At 48.8% G+C, this 26,151-nt stretch overlaps 9 protein-coding genes across 9 annotated transcripts; 5 read left to right on the top strand and 4 right to left on the bottom strand.

Moving 5' to 3' along the window:
- Positions 1–921: 921 nt before the first annotated feature.
- On the top strand, positions 922–1,971 carry FIESC28_08991 (uncharacterized protein; the record flags this gene model as incomplete). The annotated part of the gene is made up of 1 exon (XM_031163128.1): positions 922–1,971. One exon carries the CDS (start codon positions 922–924, stop codon positions 1,969–1,971), a length of 1,050 nt encoding a protein of 349 aa, XP_031012833.1.
- A 1,749-nt stretch (positions 1,972–3,720) lies between these two features.
- On the top strand, positions 3,721–7,799 carry FIESC28_08990 (uncharacterized protein; the record flags this gene model as incomplete). Its single annotated transcript, XM_031163127.1, has 14 exons — positions 3,721–4,094; positions 4,152–4,701; positions 5,036–5,059; positions 5,112–5,154; positions 5,227–5,314; positions 5,370–5,409; positions 5,586–5,799; positions 5,861–5,952; positions 6,005–6,139; positions 6,195–6,221; positions 6,270–6,352; positions 7,054–7,120; positions 7,177–7,370; positions 7,427–7,799. 14 exons carry the CDS (start codon positions 3,721–3,723, stop codon positions 7,797–7,799), a joined length of 2,304 nt encoding a protein of 767 aa, XP_031012832.1.
- Positions 7,800–8,327: 528 nt separating this feature from the next.
- FIESC28_08989 (uncharacterized protein) lies at positions 8,328–9,162 on the bottom strand (the record flags this gene model as incomplete). Its single annotated transcript, XM_031163126.1, has 2 exons — positions 8,328–8,638; positions 8,697–9,162. The coding sequence occupies 2 exons, from the start codon at positions 9,160–9,162 to the stop codon at positions 8,328–8,330; spliced, it is 777 nt and encodes a 258-aa protein (XP_031012831.1).
- A 1,301-nt stretch (positions 9,163–10,463) lies between these two features.
- FIESC28_08988 (uncharacterized protein) lies at positions 10,464–11,364 on the top strand (the record flags this gene model as incomplete). Its single annotated transcript, XM_031163125.1, has 2 exons — positions 10,464–10,554; positions 10,616–11,364. 2 exons carry the CDS (start codon positions 10,464–10,466, stop codon positions 11,362–11,364), a joined length of 840 nt encoding a protein of 279 aa, XP_031012830.1.
- A 275-nt stretch (positions 11,365–11,639) lies between these two features.
- Positions 11,640–12,249, bottom strand: FIESC28_08987 (uncharacterized protein; the record flags this gene model as incomplete). The annotated part of the gene is made up of 3 exons (XM_031163124.1): positions 11,640–11,660; positions 11,717–11,772; positions 11,829–12,249. 3 exons carry the CDS (start codon positions 12,247–12,249, stop codon positions 11,640–11,642), a joined length of 498 nt encoding a protein of 165 aa, XP_031012829.1.
- Positions 12,250–13,076: 827 nt separating this feature from the next.
- Positions 13,077–14,801, top strand: FIESC28_08986 (uncharacterized protein; the record flags this gene model as incomplete). The annotated part of the gene is made up of 2 exons (XM_031163123.1): positions 13,077–13,134; positions 13,210–14,801. The coding sequence occupies 2 exons, from the start codon at positions 13,077–13,079 to the stop codon at positions 14,799–14,801; spliced, it is 1,650 nt and encodes a 549-aa protein (XP_031012828.1).
- Positions 14,802–15,186: 385 nt separating this feature from the next.
- On the bottom strand, positions 15,187–19,287 carry FIESC28_08985 (uncharacterized protein; the record flags this gene model as incomplete). Its single annotated transcript, XM_031163122.1, has 2 exons — positions 15,187–15,437; positions 15,486–19,287. 2 exons carry the CDS (start codon positions 19,285–19,287, stop codon positions 15,187–15,189), a joined length of 4,053 nt encoding a protein of 1,350 aa, XP_031012827.1.
- A 1,176-nt stretch (positions 19,288–20,463) lies between these two features.
- FIESC28_08984 (uncharacterized protein) lies at positions 20,464–22,429 on the bottom strand (the record flags this gene model as incomplete). Its single annotated transcript, XM_031163121.1, has 3 exons — positions 20,464–21,378; positions 21,427–21,936; positions 22,196–22,429. The coding sequence occupies 3 exons, from the start codon at positions 22,427–22,429 to the stop codon at positions 20,464–20,466; spliced, it is 1,659 nt and encodes a 552-aa protein (XP_031012826.1).
- Positions 22,430–23,479: 1,050 nt separating this feature from the next.
- FIESC28_08983 (uncharacterized protein) lies at positions 23,480–25,634 on the top strand (the record flags this gene model as incomplete). Its single annotated transcript, XM_031163120.1, has 4 exons — positions 23,480–23,612; positions 23,669–23,763; positions 23,852–24,830; positions 24,877–25,634. 4 exons carry the CDS (start codon positions 23,480–23,482, stop codon positions 25,632–25,634), a joined length of 1,965 nt encoding a protein of 654 aa, XP_031012825.1.
- Between the last annotated feature and the right edge of the window lie 517 nt (positions 25,635–26,151).

The following is a 26,151-nucleotide window of genomic DNA, read 5'->3' as shown; positions in this document are numbered from 1 at the left end:
TTGCATCCTTAGTGGCAGGGGTGAATATTCTGGAGTCCAGACGACCGATGATGCCCACTTCCTGAAGACTCTGTGCTCATGGCTGCATCGCAATCATAGTTGCGGAAGACTCCATCGTTATGTTATTACCATAACCATCAAGACTCTGCTTTCTTGTTCGCCTTGTCGGTACCACGCCAAGATTAGCGTAGCACCGAGAGAATTGGCGTGAGTACCTTTTGTATTCCTGTCTCGTCCAAAATCCCAACCCACACACCCTCGCACAGAACAGAGGTCTTGTGTCTAAACACTCTGACACTGGATCTCACCATACATGGGCGTTGTCTTAATCCCCAGAACAGTGGCCTAGTTCTCGCTCCGGCACTACTTCCCGCCTACCTTTCACTGCCTTGAGCTCCGCCTGCTGAGACACCCCCTGCCGGCCCGTATGACGCAGGCCACCACTTCAGCTGCCATGCTAGAAATTGACAATCCTAGCACAGGAACGAGAACATCAGGTCCAGTTCTGGTGAGTGAACCTTGTCAAGTACCCCGACACACTCAATGCTGATTCGTCGACACTCGTAGTTCTGCGTTTTGTAGCCAGTTGGTACTAAATCGTCCATGCTTCTTCTTTTGCTTGGTCCCTCCCGGTCCACACCCAGATCCCTGGAGAGTTGATCTTGTTGAAGTTACTAGGCTCGATTTATTCCCAAGCCATCGATTGCCCCATGTTTCGTACTCCCTTGAACCCCCTTGGGGATTGTACTGTACATCCACTCGACGATACATAATGAAGTTGGTCCCTCAGGTCTCTTGTTCACATATCAACAACCCAACGCAAGTTTGAGAACGATAACAATCTTTATTGAAGGTCTTTTTCAACCAACACTAAATCCTTCCGCAAGTTTTACAGATTTACCTTTGGATACCTACCTCAAGATGATGCACCCACTCTTCGGTGTGCAACCAGCAGGCCCTCTGCCCGTCACATATCCTCACGACGTGATGCTAGACGACCACGCACAGCAAATGGCATGTTCTCAAACATCAAGGAGATTTTCACGAGGCTCCAACGGACAGCGTTCTGGAGGAAACTCTACAAGAATCACCAAACCCTCAAGTGCCAGCAATAGTCCTCGATCATCAGGCCTCATGGCTCGACGCAAGACTCTCATGAACGACGGCAACTCTCAACGACGACAGCAACAAATAATGGATCAGCTATCTTCGTTTTACGATGTTGAGTCACAGCAGCACACTCAACGATCGTCGCGTCCCTTGAGCTGGCACCCAAGTTCCTATGGTCAAGCTTCAACACAGCAGCACATGCATGCCTTGACTCCAAGTTACACACCTGCTGATCAACACGATCTATATGGAAACTTCTCTCACTACTCACCTATGATGGGCTCAACCTCTTGCGGCACATCCCCTCTTGCCTTCCCCCATCTGCCACTACCATATCAGCATGCCGACAACATGCCGTACAACGCTTACCCAGGGGCTGGTATCTCGCACCATTCACCAGCTGCTTCTTTCACGGCGGATACCCGTTCAATGCCGGCTACCTCTGCTCCTGCCGACACCAGCTACAACAACGGATGGGACTGGAACAACTTCATTATGCATGGCTTTGGCGCAACAACACCCCCAACACCAGAGACGCTCCCCCAGAGTCATCTCTCCCAGCCAGCTGTGTCTGAGGATATCCAATACCAGGCACTCGAAGACGCTTCAGAAGAAGAGGGTGAGATTCTGGTTGGTATGGGTCTCTACGATGCCCCAGAAAAGTTCAACGAAGATCCACAATTGGACAATTACCGATCCACCGTATCATCTCTGCTTGGATCTTCATTCAGAAGTCATGAGCCCAGCGGTAAGGGCCTGAAACTTGAAGAGACATGGGAACCTCCCAAATCCGAGGATGAGGATGAGGATGACGAGGAGGAGGAGGATGATGATGAGGAGGACAAGGATGACGAGGAGTAATGCGATACAACGCAATGCCCGCAACGGAGAACATGAATCACGACATTAAACTTGTACGAATATGGTATTACGGCGGCAGGACAAGTCAGCTTTTGTTCTCCATCTGTTCGTTAAAGAAAGAGGATACAGGGTCTCGGAGACAACAGCATGGAGTCTTGATTTGGGGAAAACAGGCATGGATTAAGCGATTTGATTTCAACATGTATAGAAACTAGCTATGGATACCCCGTGCAAGAGCACAAGATAGGGAGATGTAAGTACTGGCTCAGGTAGCCATACGATTCTTACTCAAATGGAAGATCAATCAAATACAAGAGAGCCTCAGATGAGTTCCCAGTGACATGACGAGATTAGAAGCCTGCGTTCCGATGTGAAAAAAGAGGCAGGTACAGTAGGTACGAAGAGCGGGCCAATAACGAGCCGCGTCTCGTTCTCAACGTTTGATTCAGTAGGTAGGTACGCTAATCCCTGCCCGACATGTGGCATCCAGTCGGTCCGTGCTGATGGTCTCTCTTTCGTAGCTTTTGATTGGTTTGCTTTCCACCTAACGCACTAACCACCTGCAGCCAGCCCTGTGCGGCGGCGTGCAAACCCAGACTTAGGCGCTACACGGTACAGCTCCACTGTTCTTGCGGCATTACGTACCTATTTACTTTTCAGGGTCGGCTGTGGCTGGCAAGCGAGGAAGTGGCTGCTGGCCCCGCAATTCGTGAGAAGAAGAACATGGTCAAGAAGTTCTGAGGCCATGATGATTGACGGCTTGTTAAAGTAAAAAGTGTGTGGTGTAAGAATCATACATAGGCATTGGATCTCTGGGATTCGAAGATCTTGCCTTTTCTAATCAAAAGACCCAAAAACTTAGTTCTGATGAGATCAAGGTCTACGCATAGTTGTTCATGTTTATCCACATTGAGATATTTCATTCTGACTTTGACTAGAAATTTCGGCCAAGTCCAAGTTGCAGTATTAAGTTTACCAGGATGCTAGAGAATAGAGATCATAGATGATGAGAGTTGAAGGGAAGCTCCGTCAAATGGGATGGGCCGGCCAACGTCAACAACAACCTTGAGAGCAAATGAATATGACAAGTCGTCAATCTTTAATACTTGATAATTACGTACCTACCTTACCTGTACAGTAACTCTCATCATGTATGGTGTGAAGTCTGTGATAATTACTGTATGTATTGGGTTTGGTTGGTATTGCTTGTCATGGAGTACCGATACAGGTTTGCAAATTTAGCGTCAGAAGTATCATTTACAATCATTAATACTTCTGAAATCAGAGTGTGACTTGGCAATGTCAAGCTGCTGTTACATATTAGATACCAAGATGATATTATGGAATGTGCTGTATTAGTACCTTTTCGTCAGCCATTGCCAGTATCCATCCATTGCCTCCAAACCCACTCAGTACTGATCACTCCCATGCGAATGCATTCAATGTTGCCATATCCCAGAGATTGGATATGGATTTTCACCCTTGCGAGTCTGTGTTCAAAGTTTATCATGGTTCTTTCATCAATAACAATGTATGGTATGCGAATCGTTGTTGTGGCAAGTCGTTATCACTGTAGCAGTTGGTGACCGCTTTCAGACGCTGGAAAATAATTTTCATCCTGGCATCCAGACCAGGCTTGCATTCAAAGCTCCCTCAGCATCACCAAAAAAACTCACCTCACTCCCCAATTCCGCCCAAAGCACCACAAGGAATCCTCTAAAAGTCGAAGATCAAGATTAACCCTGTAAAATGGTCCAATACGTCTTTACGCCATGGCGCGACCGCTACGAACTGTTGCTCGTACGTGAACAGATGTACACAGGCATCGTCACCACCAACGCCCAAGATCTAAAGCGGAAGCTGGGACCTGACGCCAATCAGTCTAGCGATGGAGAGAATCTGCAGATGCGTCAGGCTATAGACGATAAGGAGACTCGGGCACGACAGCACCAAGCCGTTGCGCGTGTATCAATGTGGATGCAGCGAGGAAATTGTCCTCACATGGTCGAATCCACGGCGATTTTAATGGCAGCTTTATTGAGTGATCGGGAGGCATCTTCTGGCGGAAATGCAGCCTCTTCAGCATACGCTATCCGAGCAGCGTATTCAGCTGCATTTAGTAGGTGAGTGTCATGATCCCAAAACCATCATGTGCGGCAGACTGATTGATATCTTGTTAGATTTGTCACTGGCCTTGTCGATGGTCACCAGGAAAAGCAGCGCAAGCAGAGCATGTACACAATCGCAAAGATTATAGGTTTACCTGCCACATTTGTTGAGCTACGCCATCAGTCCACACACGAGCAACTGCCCTCGTTAGCAAAGCTACGCACAGCGGCCAAAAAGGCATTGTTGTGGATTTGGGATTACTATTGGAAGCAGCTAGATGAGGACAGCAGCGACCCGTGCCGTATGGTGGTGATGCGGTATCTTCGAGAAGGAGACAACGCAAAATTAGGAGCTATAGCTGATGAGTTCGAACGCTGGCCGAAGGAGCGTGTGCTTAAGACGCTTCAAGAAGTCAAAGGTACCCTGCCGGGAAACCAGGTGTTCCTCAAATGTGCAGAGTTGACACAGCGGCTACAGAGTGCCCAGGAAGAGAGGAACTTGGCGGAGCCTGATGTTATGGACACCATGATGAGAGATCATAAACTCGATGCTAGCAGTGAGGAGGACGACTTTGGTTGGACACAGTTTCAAGGCACTTGGAAACCCAAACCAATTGGAATGGTCTAGTGATGGAGAGATTGTTTGAGATACTTGATACCCAGATTAATTGATTTTACAAATGATATCCCAGAGACCAATTCAGTTGATTGATGATCTTGATGTTGAAGCGGAAGACCAGCCTCGTATCACGTGCACTCACTCGCATCGGCAAACGTCATGATAGCGGCGGGGAGCCATGATATATGTACCTCTGGACCTTGCCTTGATTGATAGGATCCATTACAAAACCTCGCAGCTCATTCGATATCCTTCCAACGATACATCCACTTTCAATTCGACATCCAGCTACAGGCCTATGTATAGAATCGCAGCAAGCCGACCATTTCTTAAACAGAAAATTGGATATCTATCATCTGCTGTAAGTCTATCCATCGCCCGACTTTGAAGCGGACATAACTAAGACAGTATAGCTCGTTGCATCTCGCGCCATGCATATCCAGTCGATTCCTATGTGTATGTGAATAGTTCTGATACTTCACCGGGAGAATGGTATTTCGGATTGGATAACAAAATTGACATCAACAGGGGAGGGAAGCTCCAACAACTATGCCTACTTGGTAGTTGACGACAAGTCCAAGGACGCCGTCATTGTTGATCCTGCAAACCCCCCAGAGTATGACCGCAACATTCGATGAGCTTATGGAAGTTTGTCAACTAATAACTCACAGGGTTGCACCAGTTCTGAAGGATGCTATTCAGGCAGGCAAGGTCAACCTGACAGCCATTGTCAACACCCATCAGTAAGTACTGCACCTGCACCTTAACCGCAGCCGAATGGACATAGCTGACTTCCCTACTGCCATTGGGATCATGCCGGAGGCAACAAGAAGCTGGTAGGACGCCACTATAACTACTAAGTTATGAATATTCACTGACTTCCCAAGCTTGCCGAACTCGGTAACCCCAAGCTGGACATCATCGGCGGCAAGGACTGCGAAGGTGTGACCAAGACGCCTGGCCACGGCGAGACCTTCAAGTTGGGCGACATCACTTTCAAGGGTGTGCACACGCCGTGCCATACCCAGGACAGCATCTGCTTCTTTGCCCAAGACGGGAACGACAAGGCCGTCTTTACCGGCGACACTTTGTTCATTGGAGGTATGTTCAAGCAAGCCCTTGATGCTCAGAGATTGGGGTTGAAACTGACAATAATGACCAGGATGTGGTCGATTCTTCGAAGGCAACGCCGAGGAGATGCACGAGGCCTTGAACAAGCGTCTCGCAGCGTTGCCTGATGACACTGTTGTCTATGTATGTCATGTGCTAAGTTTTTAGAGAGACGCAGTTGCTGACATTATTCCAGCCTGGACACGAGTACACCAAGGCCAACGTCAAGTTCGCGGCATCTGTTTCTTCACGCGACGCTGTACAGAACCTTCACTCGTTTGCCGAAAACAACAAGATTACCACTGGCAAATTCACAATTGGAGATGAGAAGGTATGTCAACGCATTGATGGCAGCTGCCGAAGAACATATGACTAACTTATCACAGGAACACAACGTGTTTATGAGAGTTCAGGTTTGTCCGCTAGGAGCGCTGTTGAAAGAGTCATGCTAATAAAAGCAGGATCCCGAGATCCAGAAGCAGACCGGCGAGTCTGAGCCTGTGGCAGTTATGGCGAAGTTGCGAGAGATGAAGAACAACTTCAAGTGAGTAAGTAGCACTGCGCCAACCCCTCTTTTGCCATTTCTGACCATTTCAAGGGATCCGGTGTCGAAGATATGAGCAGCTGATTCAACTTAAGATGGGATGTTGCAGAAGGCATCAAGCATGAGGCGTATATGGGAGCGAGAATTCGATTGAATAATTGATTGAATTGAAGTTGATACCATAAAAATAGTTCTCTTCTATTGATTGTGTCTCCATGGATCGCTAGGTGTCCGTCTTCAAAGACAACGACACCGTTTGCTACCCGCTGGAACCACGCCGGTTTGAAGTTGTCCGACGAGGCTTTTTTTAATTTTGCTTCACTGTCCACACTTGCTCGCTGTAGTACATCAAAGCGGCAAGCTCTAGCATTTTTAGAAGCGGATGTTGTTGTAGAAGAATGAATATCACGAAAAAAATCGGTATGTCGATCGCGGTAGGTTGTATAGCAGACGTGAGCAAACCTTGTAAGTCTTTCGCGTTGATTCTTCTCCAAAGGAGCGCGAACGGACGATTTTCAGTTTCGAAGTCTGCTGAAGAGACTGTGGAAGAAGGAATGTTGAAGGACGATGGTTTGAGTCGAACAGAATAAAAATAATAAAGGCTTGTTCTTCAAGGACCCCGTACAGTTTCAATATTACTATCGCACGGCGTTTGCACACTGTCTTTACGCTATGCCAAATCCACTATCGTCACCACCAAGAATTCGTCGTGACATCAACTACTGCGACCGCGCTGTAACAGCTCTTAATTCAACCAAAGCGCAAATGGTAAGAAGCGTCGCCAATACTTTCCATGGCATAATGGTCTCTAACATATCTTCCAGCCTCCAAAGCGCAAAGCACCCGCCGCCAGCGGAAGCGCAGCGCCCAAAACGCGACAGTCCAAACTCGCAAAGGAGCACAACGTCACGCCGCAAGAGGAGGCTGAGATCCGCGAGGCGTTCAGCCTATTTGCGGAGCCGATGGATGGGGAAAAGCATGGTGTTTTGCCTATTGACGATGTCAAGTCCGCGCTCATGTAAGTGCGCTACAGGAGACACTCCTGGAATTCAGCTAAAAAGATCTTTGTCCTAGAGCTCTCGGCGTTCCACCCTCATCGTATGCAGAGCTTAAAGAATTCATCTCTATTCTTGACCCCGAAAACGACGGATACGCAACCTTTGAGCCCTTTTTCGCCATCTGCGCCCTCAAATTCCACACGAGAGAGCACGACTCTGATGCTCACCGTGCAGAGGTCGAGGAGGCTTTTCGACTCTTTACGAATGGACAGGACGGACCGATTACTTTAGCGCATTTACGGCGCGTAGCAGCTGTTCTGAAAGAGGATGTGGATGAGGAGCTGCTTAAGGATATGATTCTCGAAGCCAACGGCGGCGTGGGTGTCGCTCGAGGCGTGGGCGTTGAAGAGTTCGATGGAGTCATGAAGGGTGCTGGTGTGTGGAGGTGATTCTCCGATAAGCCGCGCGATCGCGCTACGATTCATGAAGGAACGAACTATTCAACGGAGTTAGGAAGTCCATACCACAAGGCGAAGAGGAAACAAGGTTGCGTGGTCGCAGTTTGAGAGGTAAGGTTTCCATGGATCCTGACGACATGGTGCGGACGGCTAATCATATACTGTAGCACTTTACATGGCATCATGTACGGAAAGTATACCATAATTTATTGCGTTGGGCTCTTTTTGGAAAAATTGGCATTTTCATCACAGTAGTCATTCAGCATTTGCATCAGGAGTAAAGGGGGAGGCGGTTTGTACATTCACTGGTCTTAGTTCTTCTCAATCTTAGATGTACTAGGTTTCTCAGGATCAACGGTCCTGACCAATGTATATAGTATAATGTCACCTAATTCTGAAACGCCTCATCAGATGCATGCCCTCGTTGGCGACGGGGAGTGTGAGCTGATAACCTTCACACTATATGGATCCAATTGTATCTGCAGTAAAATCAAACCAAAATGTCGTAACGTTCGTAAATCATTGCGGAGAGTCGATTGTCACTGACGGCTTCGGGTTGCCATCCTTGGCCGCAGCGGCCAGCTTCTCCTCCTCGCGTCGTCGGGAATCAAGCACAGCCTTGAGCTCGGGGGAAGGGTTGAAGCCGGCGTGGTCAGAGTGTCGCTTGTAGTAGTATGCGTCGGGCTTGGGGTGCATCTCTGGGGGGAGTTCTTCCATGATGCACTTGACGATGTTCTCGACCGAGTTCTTCTTAGAGGCGTCGCGGTGCCAGACAGTAACCAGGTGGGAGTTGAAGCGGACCGAAAGGCCAACACCACAGAGTTGATCCTCTTAGACAACAGCTGTTAGTACTTGCTTGCCATGGTCTGGGGGTCGAGAAGTTCATACCTTCGTCAAGAACACTCTGCAGCTTCTCGCCGATAGCAAGGAGCTGGACACGAGTCCAAACATCGGGGCCCAAGCTCTTAGGGAAACGGAATGTCCAGCTACCACCTAGGATATTGCGTCGGTCTTCCCAGACAGGTCGGAAGCCAGACTTGAAGAGGTAGAGCGACTCGCGCACGCCGATGTTTCCAACCGGAGTGTTGTTTGCATATCTCCAAAAGTCCTGGACCGACTCGATCTGGTTACCGAGCTGCTCAAGCCCAGAGTGGTACTGGTCACCGCCCTCGCCCTCGCCCTCCTTTGCCTGGCGGTCGAAGTAGACGTTCCAGTAATGCTGCGTGGGCAGCGCTCGCATAGTCTTTAGGAAGTTTCGCTTGGCATCGTCTCGCTGCTCGGCGGGAGAGTTGGGATCATTAGACTCCTGAGCGTCTGGGAGGTTGCGTGTGAAGAGAGGCAAACGGGAGGACATTATGACGGTTCGGCTGAGAGACGCAAAGATGGATGTCAATAGGGGAAGAGAACGAGTGTAAAGAAAAAGGGTTGTCTAAGTTGAAAAGAGACAAAGACGAAAGGAGATGAACACGGATGCTTAAGTTGAAACTACGGGCTACCTATAGCACTACCGAGCCAGGTAATAGGTAGAGGTACCTACTGCATGTGCAGGGCCCGGTGAGCTTGGGCTGGCGCTGGCGCTGGCGCTGCCCAGGCTTGCTGATGAGGGGCACGTCAGACAGAATGAGGAATGGACAGTTTAGCACGGACAGAGCAGCAATAACAGCCCCTATTCTTTGTCGGTTTCTTAATACATTGACTTACCTATGTAGGTACTTGGGCCGACAATACTAAGAGAGAGAGTTCTGAAAGAAAACCGGAATACATCACCGCCGAAAGTATAAGTATGGAAGTTTGTTCTATCTGATTTTGTTTCTAGAAGTTGAGTTGAGCTGAGCTCTAGTGGGGAAATGGATATGATCAACCTCAAAGCTATCCGTATTCTGACAATATCTATACTACTGACTACTACAAAAGTATCAATCTCGAGGCCGAGTATTTTAAAAGCTGAAAGAACGGTCTTTGTAATAAGCAGGCTTAGTCTATGCAGTTATACTGTGTTATAGTCGGGACTTTTTGTTCGTTCTAACCGTGGACTGAGTCGAAACATGGAACCTTAGACATGACATGACATGACTGCGGGGTCCTTCAAGACAGCGAATAAGACACAGAAAATGCAATGAATTTATTTGATTGGTTCCATGCCTTGGTTAATTGCTTGTTCGTCAACCTCTAACCGGCGCAGAACGGCATTTCATAACAGAACTAACAGCCTAGGTACCTAATTAGTGAATCGATACGGCAGTTTCAGATACTCCCGGCATGGCTGAAACCGATGTAGTGGGTTATGGTGTAGCCTGTACTGTGTCCGTACATCCATTCCAGGCACAGTACATATTCACCATCAACATCCATTGACATGTTTGTTACAATGAGGTACTATAGGTACCTTCTCATGCAGTCTTGTAGCTGAAAGAGCCTACCTCAACTCTCCGTCTGATCACGAACGATAGATAGATAATTACAACTAGTATTATTCTAATTGTCCAGTTCATGGTCTAAATGACTGCCAAATTCTTAGGCTGATATATGTTCTGGCAAAAGAAAGTTCTCCACCGCGGGGCGTATCACAAGTGTGATACCAACCTCACTTAAACACTTACACCAGCTCAACCACTCTATCGCCTACGATTTCTTAGAACACTTACACCTAAAAGCATGTCGCACCAAGACTCAGAGCCTAAAGAGGCCATCACCAAGGAAGAGATTCACGGGGAAGAGCCACCAAAAAAGACAAATCGCAATGCATGTTAGTAGCATATACGCTTCTGCTCCAACTCACTCATGGTGCCTACTCTTACATATAAAAGTCACAGAACTCATGAGCCAGAAGAGGAAGACTCCGCCATCAACTGCCTCCGCTCGTTCATCACGGAGCGGAAACCCTTTCGGAGATAGAATGGGTTTGGGTGCATACCTGGAAGACCCTGCCTCCTACCCGTCTTCACGAGTCATCTATCACAACGACGACTTCGTAGCCATCAACGATCGCTACCCAAAAGCCACCATCCACACGCTTCTTCTCTCTCGTTCTTCAAAGTATAATCTTCTCCATCCTTTCGACGCACTAGATGACCCAGACTTCCTCGCCAGCGTGAAAGCCGAAACTGAACGTCTCAAGGCCCTAGTCGCCAAGGAACTCCAACGTCGTGTCGGCGCAAACAGCCAGAGCGATGCGCAACGGCAAGCCGTACTCGACGGCGATGCCGAGCCAGAAAAGAGCGGGGAACTACCCGTAGGCCGGGACTGGGCAGCAGAAGTCAAGGCCGGTGTTCACGCCGTGCCAAGCATGAAGCACTTACATGTACACGTCCTGTCGAGAGACATGTTCTCGGAAGCACTCAGGCATCGAAAGCACTACAATTCGTTCAATACGCCGTTCCTCGTCGACCTGGACGATTTTCCGCTCGCAGTTGAAGATGCGCGCCGGAATACGAAAGAAGAAGCGTATCTGCGGTGGGACATGAAGTGTTGGAGGTGTGAGCGCAACTTTAAAAACCAGTTCCAGCAGTTAAAGGGACATCTCACGGAGGAGTACGAGACATGGAAAAGGCTCTGACATGCAAGATAGCGTGAGTTATCTTTTTCGGAAACGAGGGCCTGCTTTTCCCCTATTATATAGTAGCTTCGATGTTGTTACAGCAACTCCGGTAAAGCAAAAATCCCAATAGAATTCCAGAAAGCCATCCAACCAGTTCCCATTCCATGTTTTGCCAGGCCTCAAATCAAATCAAATCAAATCAAACCCCAACCCTTTCGTTCCACTAGTACAATACATCATAGGGCGGGTGGTATTGCCGCGCCGCCTCCGACTTCCAGTGCTTCATTGGTTGATTACTCTTCATCGTCCTCATCCTGCGCACGGTTAGCAAATGGAGTGCTCGAATTCAAGTTGAGAGGAGTGTAACTACCTCGTCCTTATCGAGAGAATCGGCTGCGGGAGCTTCCTTATCACTGGCGTCGTCGGCTATAGAATGTTTAGTAAGTTGTCGCGGTGATCAGGTCAAGAAGGCCGCATCTTACCAGCATCAGAGTCCTTATCCTCGTCGGCCGAGGCCTCAGCGTCTGAGCTGACAGTCTTGGGCTTTCTGCCACGCTTCTTGGTCTCCTTCGGTGTTGTAGCAGCGGACTCCCCACCATCAACAGCAGCTTCTCGACGAGGTCGCCCACGTCCTCTCTTGGGTGTACCGTCATCGTTTACAGCCGCAACCTTCTTGGGCGCAGGGGCAGGTTTCTTCTTGCCGCCACCTGGAGGACGGCCGCGAGGACGTCCGGTAGGAACGTAGACCTTCTTAGGCATGGGCGCAGAGCCCTTGGGTGGTCTTCCGCGTCCGCGCTTGACGGGAGTTTCAGCGGTATTCTTGGTCACGCCAGCTGAGGACTTGGGAATCTTGGGCGACGCATCGCCCTTGGACGCGACAGCATCTTCCTTGGTGCGCGCCATGGCGAAAGAGAGGAGGAATAAAGAGGAATTGAATAAGAAAGACGGGCGGGAAAAAATCTCCAAAAAATGAGATAGTCGAGCGCGGTACAACTCTGCACGAAGAGAAGGTTTAAATTGAAGATACGCGTCTGAGTTGATGAAGAAGGAAGACGACAGAAAAGAAGAAACGAGTGTTGCAGACGTATCTAGTCCAGACGTGGATAGCTAGGGTGACATAAAAGCTGATCTCCAAGTGCTGAGGCGCAAGAATTAGAGACACACGTGCTTGGTATCTAGCTGCGTATGATGCCTAACTAGTTTTGACACCTATGCTCCCAGCTGCAGCTTTTCTGGCATAGGTAGCTTAGCTGTAGTACTAATTGATTAAAGTGGCTGGAGTTCGCGTCAGGTCCCCGCGTAAAGAGATAACAGAATAATCTGGGCACTGGAAGGTGATGTTCTTTCTTTCTATACCATGGCCCACCCTTGACCAGAAATGATCTAGCGTTTCCGGAATCAGATGGACCATCAGGCCCAAGCTTCTGCTTGTTAAACCAGTCAAAATTGGAAAGAACAAGACAAGGGCCCCCTGCAACTGCCCCTAGCAACGCGAATGACGCTGGTAAACAAAAGTCGATACAGCGGATAAAATGTGGATTATTCTTCGACACCGACTTCACGGCAGCATCAACGATATCAATCAAAAGCTAACGAATATGGCTATGGATTCGAGACTGATGCCTTCTGCGGCTTCGTCTTCGAGCTCTTTTTGTGAGGGGAGAGTCCATTCTTCGGCCTCGACTCCTTCACTGCGATCTCGAGATGCCGCCTTATCGATACCCGCCAAGATGGACGGTGGAGGAAACGTCAAAGTTGTCGTCCGAGTGAGAGCATTTCTCAAGAGAGGTAAGCAATAGACCGCCGGCCTGTTTTATCTCAGATGCCAGAAAACTGCAGAAACTAACAAAAACTCCCCTCCAGAGCTTGAACGTCAGGCAAAATGCCTGATTGATATGGATCCCATCACTCAGCTCACTACTTTATACTCGCCCGATGACCAAGACCCAGAAGCTGCAAAGCTGAAGACCCGAAAGGTCATCGAGGAAAAGAAATTCACTTTCGACAACTCCTTCTGGAGTCACGACACTAATGACGAACACTATGCCACACAGGAGGACGTCTACAACAGCCTGGGCGAAGACTTCTTGGATCACAACTTTGAAGGTTACCATACATGTATCTTTGCCTATGGCCAGACCGGCTCTGGTAAAAGTTACACCATGATGGGCACCCCCGATCAGCCTGGTTTGATTCCTCGAACATGTGAGGATCTTTTTGAGCGAATTGACGCCGCCCACAGCGAGAACTCAAACGTTGCGTACAACGTTCGCGTTTCTTACTTTGAAGTATATAACGAGCATGTTCGCGACCTGCTAGTACCACCCCAGACTCACAAGGCACCCAACTATCTCAAAATTCGCGAATCTCCTACTGAGGGCCCTTACGTCAAGGATCTTACCGAGGTTCCAGTGCGAAACATTAATGAGATCCTGCGCTACATGAAGCTGGGCGACACGTCCCGTACGGTAGCAAGCACGAAGATGAACGATACCAGTAGTCGAAGTCACGCCGTCTTCACTATCATGCTCAAGCAGATTCACCACGACATGGAAACCGACGAGACAACAGAGCGAAGCTCTCGCATTCGATTGGTGGATCTGGCAGGTAGTGAGAGGGCGAAAGCCACCGAGGCAACTGGTGCACGTCTGCGTGAAGGTAGCAACATCAACAAGTCCCTGACTACTCTCGGACGCGTCATTGCTGCTCTTGCAGACCCTAAATCCTCCAGAACTGGAAAACGAAGAGAAGTCGTGCCGTACCGAGATTCTATCCTCACATGGCTTCTCAAGGACTCTCTGGGAGGAAACAGTAAGACAGCCATGATTGCATGTATTGCCCCCTCAGACTACGACGAGACGCTGTCGACATTGCGTTACGCCGATCAGGCCAAGCGAATCCGAACTAGAGCTGTGGTCAATCAGGACCATATCTCCACCGCTGAGCGAGACGCGCAGATCGCCGCAATGGCGGAAGAGATTCGCATGCTGCAACTTTCCGTTTCGGACTCGAGACAACGTGAGAAAAACGCCAAGGAGGCTGAAGAGAAACTGGAGGAGTACCAAACCCATGTCAACTCCATGCAGCGCATGATGGAAGAGCGCAGCATGGTGGCCGAGAGCAAGATCAAGAAGCTCCAGACAGAGAACGAGGCTCTGAAGCTGCACCTGAAGCTCGCCATTGAAAGTCTCAAGAATCCCATTCCTCCTGTTCCTGTCAAGTCAGAGAGTGAACTCGATGAGCAAGACAAGGAAAATGCCTCTGAGTTTGGCGAGGATGACGATGAATACGACTCGGAGAGCACGGCCTACGGCGAAGAAGATGAGCTGCAGGAGGAAATGCACCGGTATCTTCAGGATATGGGCAACCTGAGAAAGTTAATGACGGCAGATCTTACGAGGTTCAAAACCGAGGACAGCGCCAGGATGCCATTGGGCACGAAGGAGAATTTCTGAAACGTGTGATTACAGTGAAGCGCCAGATTGAAGGGATTATTAGCTAGCATCATGGTTGGAGCACGGTGTTTTCGGAGCGTTGGTTTAACGATTGGGTCGAAAAGATTCCACGTACGAATGAATGTAGGTCTGCTGAATAACAAGTTACATAGAAAATTCTACAACATTTTTTTTTTGTCTAACGTCATCTCTTTAGTCTTGCTTAGAATATCACAAATAGTATTTTTATGCTCAACATGTGTCTCTGTTACGAGCAGTCTTCTTCAGTGTGCACTTGCTTGCGTATGATACTCGAACCTATACTGATCGTGTTTCGCGAGATCCAAAGTTTACTATGTTCATCTATGATAACCATTCTAAGTAATAAGTGTCCAAAGCTTTTCGTCTAGGCATCCAAACCATCAAGTTCAATCATCTTCCTAACCAATGTAATAACTTCATCATCCTTGACACTCATCTCAGGATTCTCAACCTTCTTTGCAATCAACTCATCTACCATGCCTCTTAGCCTCGCTAGCAGAACACCAATGCGTGCCCATCCTCTCAGCCTTAGCCACCCATCGATAAGGAGACCTCTGCCTAGCGTATCAAGTTCGATAGGGCCTGAAAAGAGGAGGAGTGTATATGCGTTGAAGGCTGTTGTATGTCAGTCTTGCTAACTAATAGGAAAAGGATTATACTTACGTGTTAGGTCTCGTATGAAAATCTTGCTGGTAGAGATAAGACTAAAGTATGCCATATAAGCAGCGTTGCCAGAAAATCCTTGGCTTCCGAATAGGGTACTGCTAGGGTGAACAAACACTCGTCCGTTCTCTTGGCTGAAGTACTTGATCAACCTGGCCTCAGGATCCAGCTCTACAGCCCCAGACATAGAACTGGCAAATTTCTTGTCGGGATACTGAATACGAGCAATTTGAGGCGTAAAAGCAGCCGCGACCAGTGCTCGCAACAGTTGAGACCCATCTGAACTAGACCCGCGGCCATGAGCTTCACTTGAGGCCTCAGAGGGAGCTACAATACCGATTTCCCCGAGCGCTGTATAGTACTGCGCACGCGTATTGGAGATATCAGATAAGGTCTGAAAGTTGAGGAAATTCTCCTCGCACCATGATCGTACTTGACGCTGAGGCAGGTGGTCTTGCATCATGGAATCCCATTCCTGGAAAGCCTGAAGATCGGTCAAGAGATCACCGTCACCACTGTAAAATCTCATACGGGCCTCCTTTGCTTCGTCTCTCTTCTCTTGTGGAGATATGAACGGACTTCTCGTGCTCAGTATCGCGGCGATGGTCACACAGTCACCCAGACAGCCGAAAATAGCACCGAACACCATCAGTTTTCCACATCGCAGATCAGCTGGCAGCATAGCCAATTGTTGACCCATTGCGGTGAGTTCATCGCCATCGAGAGCTCCCATGCGTCGTAAGAGCTTCATGGCGCCGTCAATAGCTGTTGCATCAGGAGGCGTAGGAGATCTGCCGAGGAACCCAGCAACATCCTTGATTCCCATAGCACGAACAGACAGACAAAGTTGCTCCAAGGGAACACGCCGAATCTCAGGTTCCGGCCGCTCAGGCATTTGCTGCTCAAGGTTTTGCGTGAAAAGCTTGTAGCATCTGCCCTCTTGAACTCGACCGGCTCGACCACGTCGTTGTTTGCAAGCAGCTCGTGATGCCCATGTCTCTTCGAGTTTGCGCATGTTGCTTTGAACATCAAAGCTAGTTTCCTTGACCTTTCCGCTATCAATTACCACAACAATATCATCAATAGTAATGGAAGTTTCTGCAACGTTGGTTGCAACCACAACCTTTCGCTTTCCCGGCGGAGGGCTTGAGAATACACGCTTCTGCTCACGTGTTTCCAGCGACGCATGTAGTGGTAAAACATGGAGGGAATTGATCACTTTCAGTGCGCGACAAGCCTGGTTAATCTCACCAACACCTGGGAGGAAGATGAGAATGCCACCAGACTTCTTCTCGTATGAAAGCTCAAAGTCAATGGCTTTGACAGTCTCAACCAAGAGGTTGTAGTTGATACGATGACCCAGCTTCTGAATCACCTTGCCTAGAGCATCTCCGCTGATAAACTCGGTGTCAGAACTCTCAACGCCGTATGCTGTCATGCGAATGACGTCGTCCAGATAGTACTCATCAACTGGGAATGTTCGACCTTCAATCTCGACAGTGCCCACGCTGAGTCCTTCCGAGGCAAAGTAGTTCTTAAAGGTCGCCGCATCGAGTGTAGCAGACATAAGAATGAGCTTCAGCATATCCCTCTTTGATTTCATGACTTCACGAATGAGGTTGAGTAAGAAATCTGTGTCCAGACTTCGCTCATGTACCTCATCAATCACGACATGGCTGACATCTGCCAGAGACGCCACCACATCTTCAACTCGGCCTCCCGAGGTCTGCAATCGTCTGAGAAGAACACCAGTCGTTACAAATGTGATCCTGGTATCCTTGGATCTCTTAGACTCGCCACGGATTGCGTATCCAACTTCCTCGCCAACTCGTGAGCATCGCTCTTCAGCCACTCGGTCCGCAAGTCCAAGTGCCGAGATTCGGCGCGGTTGGGTGACAATCATGTTCGCACAACCACCTAGCCCTTGGGCATACAAATCATCCAGGATGAATTGCATGGACTGGGTAGATTTACCTGAACCTGTTTCTCCACTGATGATAGTTACGTGATTGCTCCGGACGGTGCCAATGATAGCCTCGCGCATCTGCCACGCAGGAAGGTTCTGGCGCTTGCTAATCATGTTCTTCAAAGAGGTTGACTCCTGTCTTCGAAGCCAGTGCTCACGGTTCTTTTCGTCCTTGACCCATTTTATCAACTTGGGCGCACGGGTTGGCCGCCTTTTCTGCGCAACGGCTGCAATTGGTTTGTATTCGGCGGCAGCTGAAGAAACCGCGGAAATGTCAACAAGCTTTCCAGGATCTTCGATAATGCTGTTGATGTTTTGTTGAATCCAATCCATAGCTAAGTAGATTTTCATGGGCTCGTCACGCAAGGACTCATCAATGTACTCGAGCGCCTTTCGGATAATACTGAGCTTGATATAAGACGGGATGTTGGCCACGATGGAAAGAATCAAATTTGCAGGATAGGTAGCCGGGCGTCGGATTTGAAGCGATGCGTCAACAAGCTGTTGTCCATTCTTGACGGAATCCAGTTTGATACGAATGACATTATCACCTTCGCGCTCAAACCCGTCTCCGTAAATTGCTTCCAGGCTCCCAACCTCTTCCTCCCATTGTTCTTCTGGTGAACCGAGATCTAAGAAGTCAGCATCGTCAGAAGTCTTGGACTCGCTTGAGAAAAGTAAATTCTGCAACGTCTCGGCGGCCTTGTCTTCGTCGATCCCTTGCTCATCCAACACCCTTGTCGTTAGTTCGAGAGAGTAGCCTGCTTGGGCGAGTCGCTTGATGATGCCTTCTCGTCTCAGATTTGTTGCACCGACTGAGACTCCAGCAGCATAGCTCTCTGGCAAAGCCCACCTAGGGAGATCGTCTTCGGGAACGTGAATGAGTAGCCACTCGAGTGTCTCTTCCCGGTCCTTGCAATATTCTACTGCCTCTTCAACATGGCTTCTGCGAAAGCTGAGTCTGCTGAGCTCAGCAATGATGGCCTCTTTTTGGGGTTTCGACATCTGAACATCATTTGGGTTCCACTTGACGCCGGTTCGTAGTAGAGTTTCCAACTGAGCTCTTGTCTTCTTGCCCATCTCGACCTTGGGTGCTGTGCTCCACCCTTTCATGATATTTGACGATCGGCCATCTCCTTTACCTGTGTTACTCATGAGGACCAGACCAGCCGCGCCAGGCATAGCGGCGGCCTTGGCTTTGGCAGCCTCGATTTCCTTCCTCTTTTTATCTGCAACAGCCTTGGCCTCCTGTCTCTCCTGGAGTGCCTTGAATGGGTCTGGCTCATACATCCAGGCCTTCCCTTCTTTGAGATCTTGTGTTTTGAGGGCCTGGAAATCTTTCCATAGCGATTTATGTTCCGGTGGAAGCACTGTGTGCTTGTTCTGCATGCTACAGACTCTGAAGAGCGCATATGTAGCCGCAGCATGCTTGGCTTCTATGGCTGTGGGTCGCATAATCAAATGTTTGTGTGTTGCTGGAATCTTAAAAGGGTCGAGTTTGGTGATCTGCTGTGTCTTGGGATCCTTGGCACTCATGGTAACCCATACAGAGAACCCCTCGGGGGTCTTTCTGGTATCATAGTCGGGCCTCTCCCAGCGTTGCTTCTGACAATACTCGCTAAGTAGATTGACAGGCAGCTTTCCCGTCCATGAAGAACCGCCAATAAGTTGCTTGACCGTAGGTTTGGGGGGACCTGAGGCGGGCGGCGCTTCAGGAGTAGAAGTGCCGCCTTTTTGGGCCTTCTTGCCCTTAGTTTGGTCTTTCGATGAGCCAGATGGCATGGGATCTGAGAGATCTATACCACCACTGGCCTTTCCCTTGCCTTTTTTGACCATTTTGAAGGGTTGGTGTCTGTTGGTCGTGGCGTTGTTAAATGAATATTGTCAAGGCCAGGTTGATAAGTTAACAAGCAAGGCAGGTACCTATCGCAGTAGAAACTAGGTAGGTAGGTAGTGGAGTTCCTTCTACAGAGTATGGAAGTGGATGAGACAAGACAACCTTGCTTGGAGAGAAAGAGGTCTGTGGTAAAAAGGTCTTCTTATATTCCGAAGGGCTGACTTTTGGACTTTACTTCATGCTTGATCTGGTTTTCGTCAACGAAAAATCAAGCACTTAACCAATGATAGAAATTCATACTGTATATATATGGCTCCTACACATATGACGCACAGTAAGTACAAGTGATTACACACGGACTAGGACCCCGCCATAGACAGACCTTCACTGTACTGTTCTTGCTGGAAAAACACAACCTGGGAGCTGTCGTTCATATTCATGTTCATGACAGTACTTGATAGACGGCATCAATAATGGACATGAAACTCTACGATTTAATATATGTATCCTATCGCTTGAACTGATACTATACATTAAGCAAGTCATCATATGTCAACACATGCAGCAACGATCATCATGAATGAGGGGCAAACACTCCTATTATTCTTTTTTTTTTTACTTGACTACGGTTCCTGGCTACTTCTGAACCAGATTCACCACCACTTGGCAGTAAATTCCGCAATTTCGAGCTTCACCATCTCAGAAGTCCTGATGCACTAGCATAGGCTTCTTAAGGCAACGCGTCCTCGGTTGACGCTGCCTTTAGCTTTGGCAATAATCCTGCGCGAGTCCCATGTGCCTGAACACCAACCATCATGATGTTTTCTACGTACACGCGCAAACTCGTCGGGTTGTGGCTTCTTCATACGTGACTAACAAGCCAGACGCCTCCGCTGACTCCGCTCTCGCCTCACTTCTTCACTCAGGCTGGAGCTTTCAAGCTACCATAGGGCCTGTATTTTGAGGGTGTAGGACTACCCTCCTATAACCTTCCAGATACATTAAAAAGACGCGGTATGGGGTGTGATATCATGGGGATGTGGGGTAAACGACAGTCGGGTAAAACTGTTCTGGGGGAAGGGGTGTCGTGATGGTGTTATGTCTTTGAGGGGGTTGGGATTGCTCCACATTTTGGGTCATGTTGTCGAAATAACGACACTGGATCAAGAAACCTTTTACATGTCCATGGCGTCGCTGCCCTTAGCGAATTCAAATCCTCCTGAAGGAGCAGCGCCGTTGGTGCCGAAGCCGAAGGTACCGTTAGGTCCAGCAGGTTGCTGAGCCATACCATCATCAGCGTTCTCCTCATCATCAGAGAAGTACTTCTCAATGATGTTGTAAGCCTTCATGTAGATCTCTTCATTGGCATTGTTCTGGCAGTCGTGAATCTTTTCCATACCACCGCACTCCTCAATGAAGAGAGCATATCGGTTGATAGAGTCGCCGGACTCGCCAGCAGCCTGCTTGTCAAGATCACCGATCTTGAGGATGTTCTCGAGTCCGTCCAGGGCAACCTGAATGATCTTGTTATCTGGGCAGCCGAGGAGGTCACAGAGGGGCTTGATGCAGCCCTGGGAAACCAAGTAGCGGATCTGCTCGGGCTTTTGGAGACCACCGCTGGTGGCATTGCTAATAGCCCAGCAAGCTTCTTTACGGGTCTTGAGGTCACCATTCTGCAGAAGGTGGATCAGAGGAGGAACAATGTTGGCATCGATCACAGCCTGAATCTGAGAAGAGTTGCCAGCGGTAATGTTGGAGATGGTCCAGCAAGCCTCTTTGCGAATACCATCCTTGGTAGAGCTGAGCAGAGACAAAAGGCAGGGCAGAGCACCACAGTTGATGATGACCTGGGTCTGGACGTCGTCACCAGTGACGATGTTACCAACGGATCGCAGAGCAGGGGTCTGGACAGATGTGGAAGCGTGCATAAGGAGTTCCACCAGTCGGCGGGGGATGCCAGCCTCGATGACAGCCTGGATCTTGTCGTTGGAACCGTCAGAGAGGTAAGAGATAGCCCAGCAGGCATCAATCAGAACCTCATCATCAAGAGAGTAGACAAGCTTGGACAAAACAGGAAGAGCGGGGGCAATCTGACGAGGGTTAGCGTGGGTTCACTGATGCAGTTCATGTTGACTTACAGTAGTCCAGTCAGGCTGAGGGGTCTTGCCACGGCAGAAGTTGCTCAAGGTCCATGTGGCATTTCGGAGCATGCTAAGCTTGCGGCTGTCTCCGAGAAGGTTAAGAAGAGGCTTGAGGGCGCCACAGCTGAGGACGTAGTCACGGCAGTGAGGGCTGTCGCCAGCTATGTTACCAAGGGCCCAGACAGCCTGTTCCCTAACATCGGGTTCAGGGCTGGCAAGGAGCTCGACAAAGATAGGGACAGCGCCGGCCTCAATGACGACCTGAGTTTGGGTGGCGGAGCCAGAGGCGATGTTGGTCAAGGCCCAAGCAGCCTCGAACTGAACCAGAGTATGGGGGGATCGCAAAAACTCGACAAAGCGGGTAACGACACCGGTCTTGATGACCTCCTCGATCGGGGGGTTACGCTCCTTGGAAAGAAGCTTTCGGAACTTTGTAGTAGCCTGAATCTGCGAATCGATCTGGTCCGAGAAAACGCCCTGTACCATTTGAGGAAGATCCTCATTCAACTGAAGCAGGAGTTAGCCAAGGTTCACAAGAAACGCATAGGAAAAGCTGTGCTGTTCGCAACCAATGTGCCGACAGGAGTAGGACATGACAGTCACTACAACAATGACCCAATGACCGACTTTGCTCAATCCACCAAGCCTGATGTGGGGTTGTGAGGTGCGTATTTCCCCCCACATTACAGGTCAAACGGCAGGGACGAGGCGAAGCGATGGCGACAGTATTTGCGCAAACAGCAGACTTTGGGTCGAGTATACATACCTGAGATTCAGTAGGGGCGGACTCATCGTCGCTATCAGGAGCAGCACCGAGGGAAGCGCCAGGTCGGTTCTCACCGGTTCCAATACCTCGTCGCTTGGCCAAGTTCTCCTCACGCTTGGCCTTTCGAATCTCAACCTGCTGCTCCTCACGACGGCGACGGAGTTCTTCAGGCTTGAAAGTGTTCTTCGCCTTGAACTGAGTGCGGCGATGCTCGGGGATGTATCGCTCAGCCATGTTGACTGCTGTTGCTTTGGTCCGAGGGGGTGTTGGTAGGTGAACAGCAGCAATTTATTGTGCGGGGTGAAAGAAGCACAAAGGGTTCGTCAAGAGGGGAGCTCAGCGTCTAAAGAGAAAAGACTGGCCCTGAGAAGATGGCGGAAAGTAGAAATTCAAATAGGAGGAAGAGGTTGTGAGGAAGGAAAAAGGAGAAAGATTTGTTGATGATGGAGATGGATGGAGAAGAGAAGTCTTGGTCGTCGGCCGGGGACTAGGAGGGTGTCGAAATGGATTGACCCAGCGGGCGAGTCGTTCTGCTAGGTTGCCTGCTAAACCCAAACAGAAACCGCTACCGCCTCTGACAAAATAAGGGCCCGGCGGTGATTTCAGCCTCAGGCAGCTATTTGACCTTAGCTCTACCTATGCACGCCATGTAATCAAATCAGCTCTGTTCTGCGGGAAGAAAAAGAGGGTTTGATGCAGATAATGTGGGTAAGGTAATCTAGAATTTGTCTAGAAAAGAGAGGAATTGTTTGTTTTCTATCCACTTGTAGAGTATGTAAACAAAGCAACCAGCGAAAGGGTTCACTATTCTTGAAAGTTGGTTCAAGTGAATGAATACTATAATTTACAATGTTTGACAACAACAATATGAACAGGGGCTGATTTGAGTCTGATTATGGAGAGTCATGCCTGTCTCGTTAGCCTGCAGGATAAAAAGAATCTTTTGACTGGGTACAGTATGTATGTGAGCTTGAAATTTCTACCCATATAGGTACATACTGTCTATGCGACTCGCTCTCTTCGCCACCATGTGATGGATGTGCCTGCCTGATGTGAAAAGTCAAATCTCATAGTCACGTGCTGTCGCGCCTTTCCGTTCTGGAGGGGCAGGTAGCTACAGGCAGCTAAGCGCGTCTAATCCACCGGATCCATCATTGTCGCCGCGTCTAAGGGGCCCTCACTTACACGACGTTGCCCACTTAACACGGTAACGTTGATCGAAATCAATTGATCGTTTGTCTGCTACAGAGCAAAACTCATATCGCTGAGTTCATATCAGCTCCAATGCAGTCACCACTACTCCCCAACTATACACCATGTCGTGACATATTGGAAGGCAAGACTCGACGTAGAACTACCGTCAATGTAGTCGGCATTATTGTGGACTGTCGTGCTCCAATGCCAACGCAGGGCTCAGGTAAGATGAGAAATTCCTCTTGCGATTCATCAAGTTATCCAATCTAATCTACTTAGACTGGAAATGTCAAATACGATTTTACGATTCTTCCATTGAGGATGGCGACTCGATCTCTATCAACATCTTCCGCCCGAAGAATGAGTTCCCAAAAGTAGGCTGCGGCGATGTTATACTCGTTCGCTCAGCCAGGGCATGTATTAATCACCCGTGCATCGACTTCGTACTAACTTTTACCAAAGGTTCAAGAATACGGGTCGGAAATGTCGTTAATAACCCATTGGAGTACCAAAATATCGGTTTATGAGTCTTCAAAGATTCCCAAGCCTCCCGGGGATGCCTCAGTCGCTCTGTATTCTCGCAACAGCCCCAAGGATACTCCACCTGACAGCAAAGAGAATGATTTTGTGTCTCGTATGTATCACACTATTGACCGGAGCCGTATTCCGATTCAAGAAGACTTTGAGGTTATGGTTATGACTTCCACAAACGTCAAGGACAAGTTCAGACTACTTAAAGACGTTCAAGATGGGCAGTTCTGCGATATAGTAGCTCAGATTGTCCGACCGCCCTACGATGGAGGTGACAAGATAACTTTGTGGGTTTCTGACTATACAGAAAACGCGGCATTCTATAATTTCTCCATCAGTGTAGATGCTGCTTCTCCTGGGCGGGATGGAGATCCATGGGGTTATCTCGACAAGTTCACCACAGCCGCTCAGACGACTGACTGGCCAGGACCTTTCGGCAAGAGATCCATGCAAATTACCTGCTGGGAACCTTATGCGACTGTCATTCGTGAAGAAAATATGCGCCCTCTGACATGGATAGACGCAAGAAACATACAGATCAAGACGAGCCGCAACGGTGCCAACTTGGAAGGATATTTGAGAGAAGATCGTAGTGCTCTCGGTACTAAATTTGGCATCCATGAAGTAGATCTGACAGATGACCCCGAAAGTATTAACCATCACGCGAAGGCAGCGTTGCAGAGAAAGAGGGAATATGAACGCCTGCGAAAAGAGCAGCTCAAGGACATAAAGGAAGCCAGCAAAGCAGGAGAGAAGCGTAAGAAGGGCGTGGAAACTAATGGGAAATCGAAGAAGGATAATGCCAGATCAAGGCGGGACGCCAAACGAAAAAAGGGAGCCAGCAGACAGGGTCAGGGTGGCGAACAAGCAGAAGACGACACAGTCCTGGTCGCGGACTTGAACACGCGAGGTATTTCCACTTCCATACTCTAACTACTCGTACTGATAACTCTCAGTGAAATGCGAGAACGAAGACAAGGTGACCAGTCGACTTGCCGAGATAACCAGCATTGTGCAACATGAAACCACTATCGAAGGGGAAAGCGTGAAACTCCCTCTACCATTTGTCAACTTGAATTACCGAGCCAACGTTCGAATTGTCGATTTTTCGCCTACCAATCTTGCGGACTTTGCACATCCTAAGAAGGGGTCAGAATACGATATCCTATCTGATGATGGCGAAGAGTCTGTGTCCAATAGTGGTTCGGATATTGAAGACGAACAACCAAGCCAGACGAAAATGGGTGCTTTCACTCAAGTACGAAATTGGGAGTGGCGTTTCTTCTTAGAACTCGAGGATGCTGTTGATAGCGGCCAGCAGAAGAAGCAAAGACTCTGGGTGCTTGTTGACAATCAAGCTGCTCAGTGCCTCACAAAGCTCGATGCATCTAATTTGAGACAAAACAAAGAGGCGCTATCTACACTTCGTGAAAAAATGTTCACCCTCTGGGGGAACTTGGAGGAGAAGAAGATGGCTGCTCAGGAAGCAGCAAAAAATGGGAAACCACCAGCTGATAGTGACGACGAGAACGGCCAAGTAGATGGAAACGGCGAGTCGGGCAAGATGCAATTGACGAATCGACCATTTCCCTGTTGCATACAACAATACGGTGTCAAAGTCAGCGAATCAGATCCATCAAGGGCCAGTGCAGGAAACGGGAAACGATGGCAGAGAATGTTCCGTCTCTTCGGCACTATGATTGCGGGAGGATAGATGTATTAAGAGTTTTTGTCAGTTCAAAGGATAACGATGGATATACAAGATCAAGTCGTCAGTGGAAGAGAAAAAGAAGCCGCTACGACCCTCAGAGATGATACAAGAGGCATTCTATGCCAGTTGAGACTAGCACTTTGGCTATTTTATTGTAGTGCTCCGAGTCTTAGATTAATTTCTCCTGCTTCATAGTAGCGAGCCCCCTATTGGGAACGTTGACTTGGAGTTCTGGACCCGGGCTGCAGGGTCAGAAGAATTGACGGCCAAAAGCATAAGAGACGAAATAATTTGATCACCTTATACCAGCTTAGTCTAGGACTCAGACTACTTTATTTCTGTAACCTAAGTCTTGGAGGACATCTCTTCTGTTACCAACTTAGCCGGACCATTCACCGTTTGTACGAGATAATATAGCACACCGCGAGAAGTGAAAGTGAGGCGCAAATACTTCTTAAAGAAATGGCTACTTATGTATACGCATGCAGTCTTTTGACGCCCTGAAAACCCTAGTCCACTG

The sequence above is a fragment of the Fusarium coffeatum genome (genome assembly GCF_003316985.1).
Source record: "Fusarium coffeatum strain FIESC_28 chromosome Unknown BRIP53273_contig_220, whole genome shotgun sequence".
Lineage (NCBI taxonomy): Eukaryota > Fungi > Ascomycota > Sordariomycetes > Hypocreales > Nectriaceae > Fusarium > Fusarium coffeatum.
This window is presented reverse-complemented; position numbering and strand designations above follow the sequence as displayed.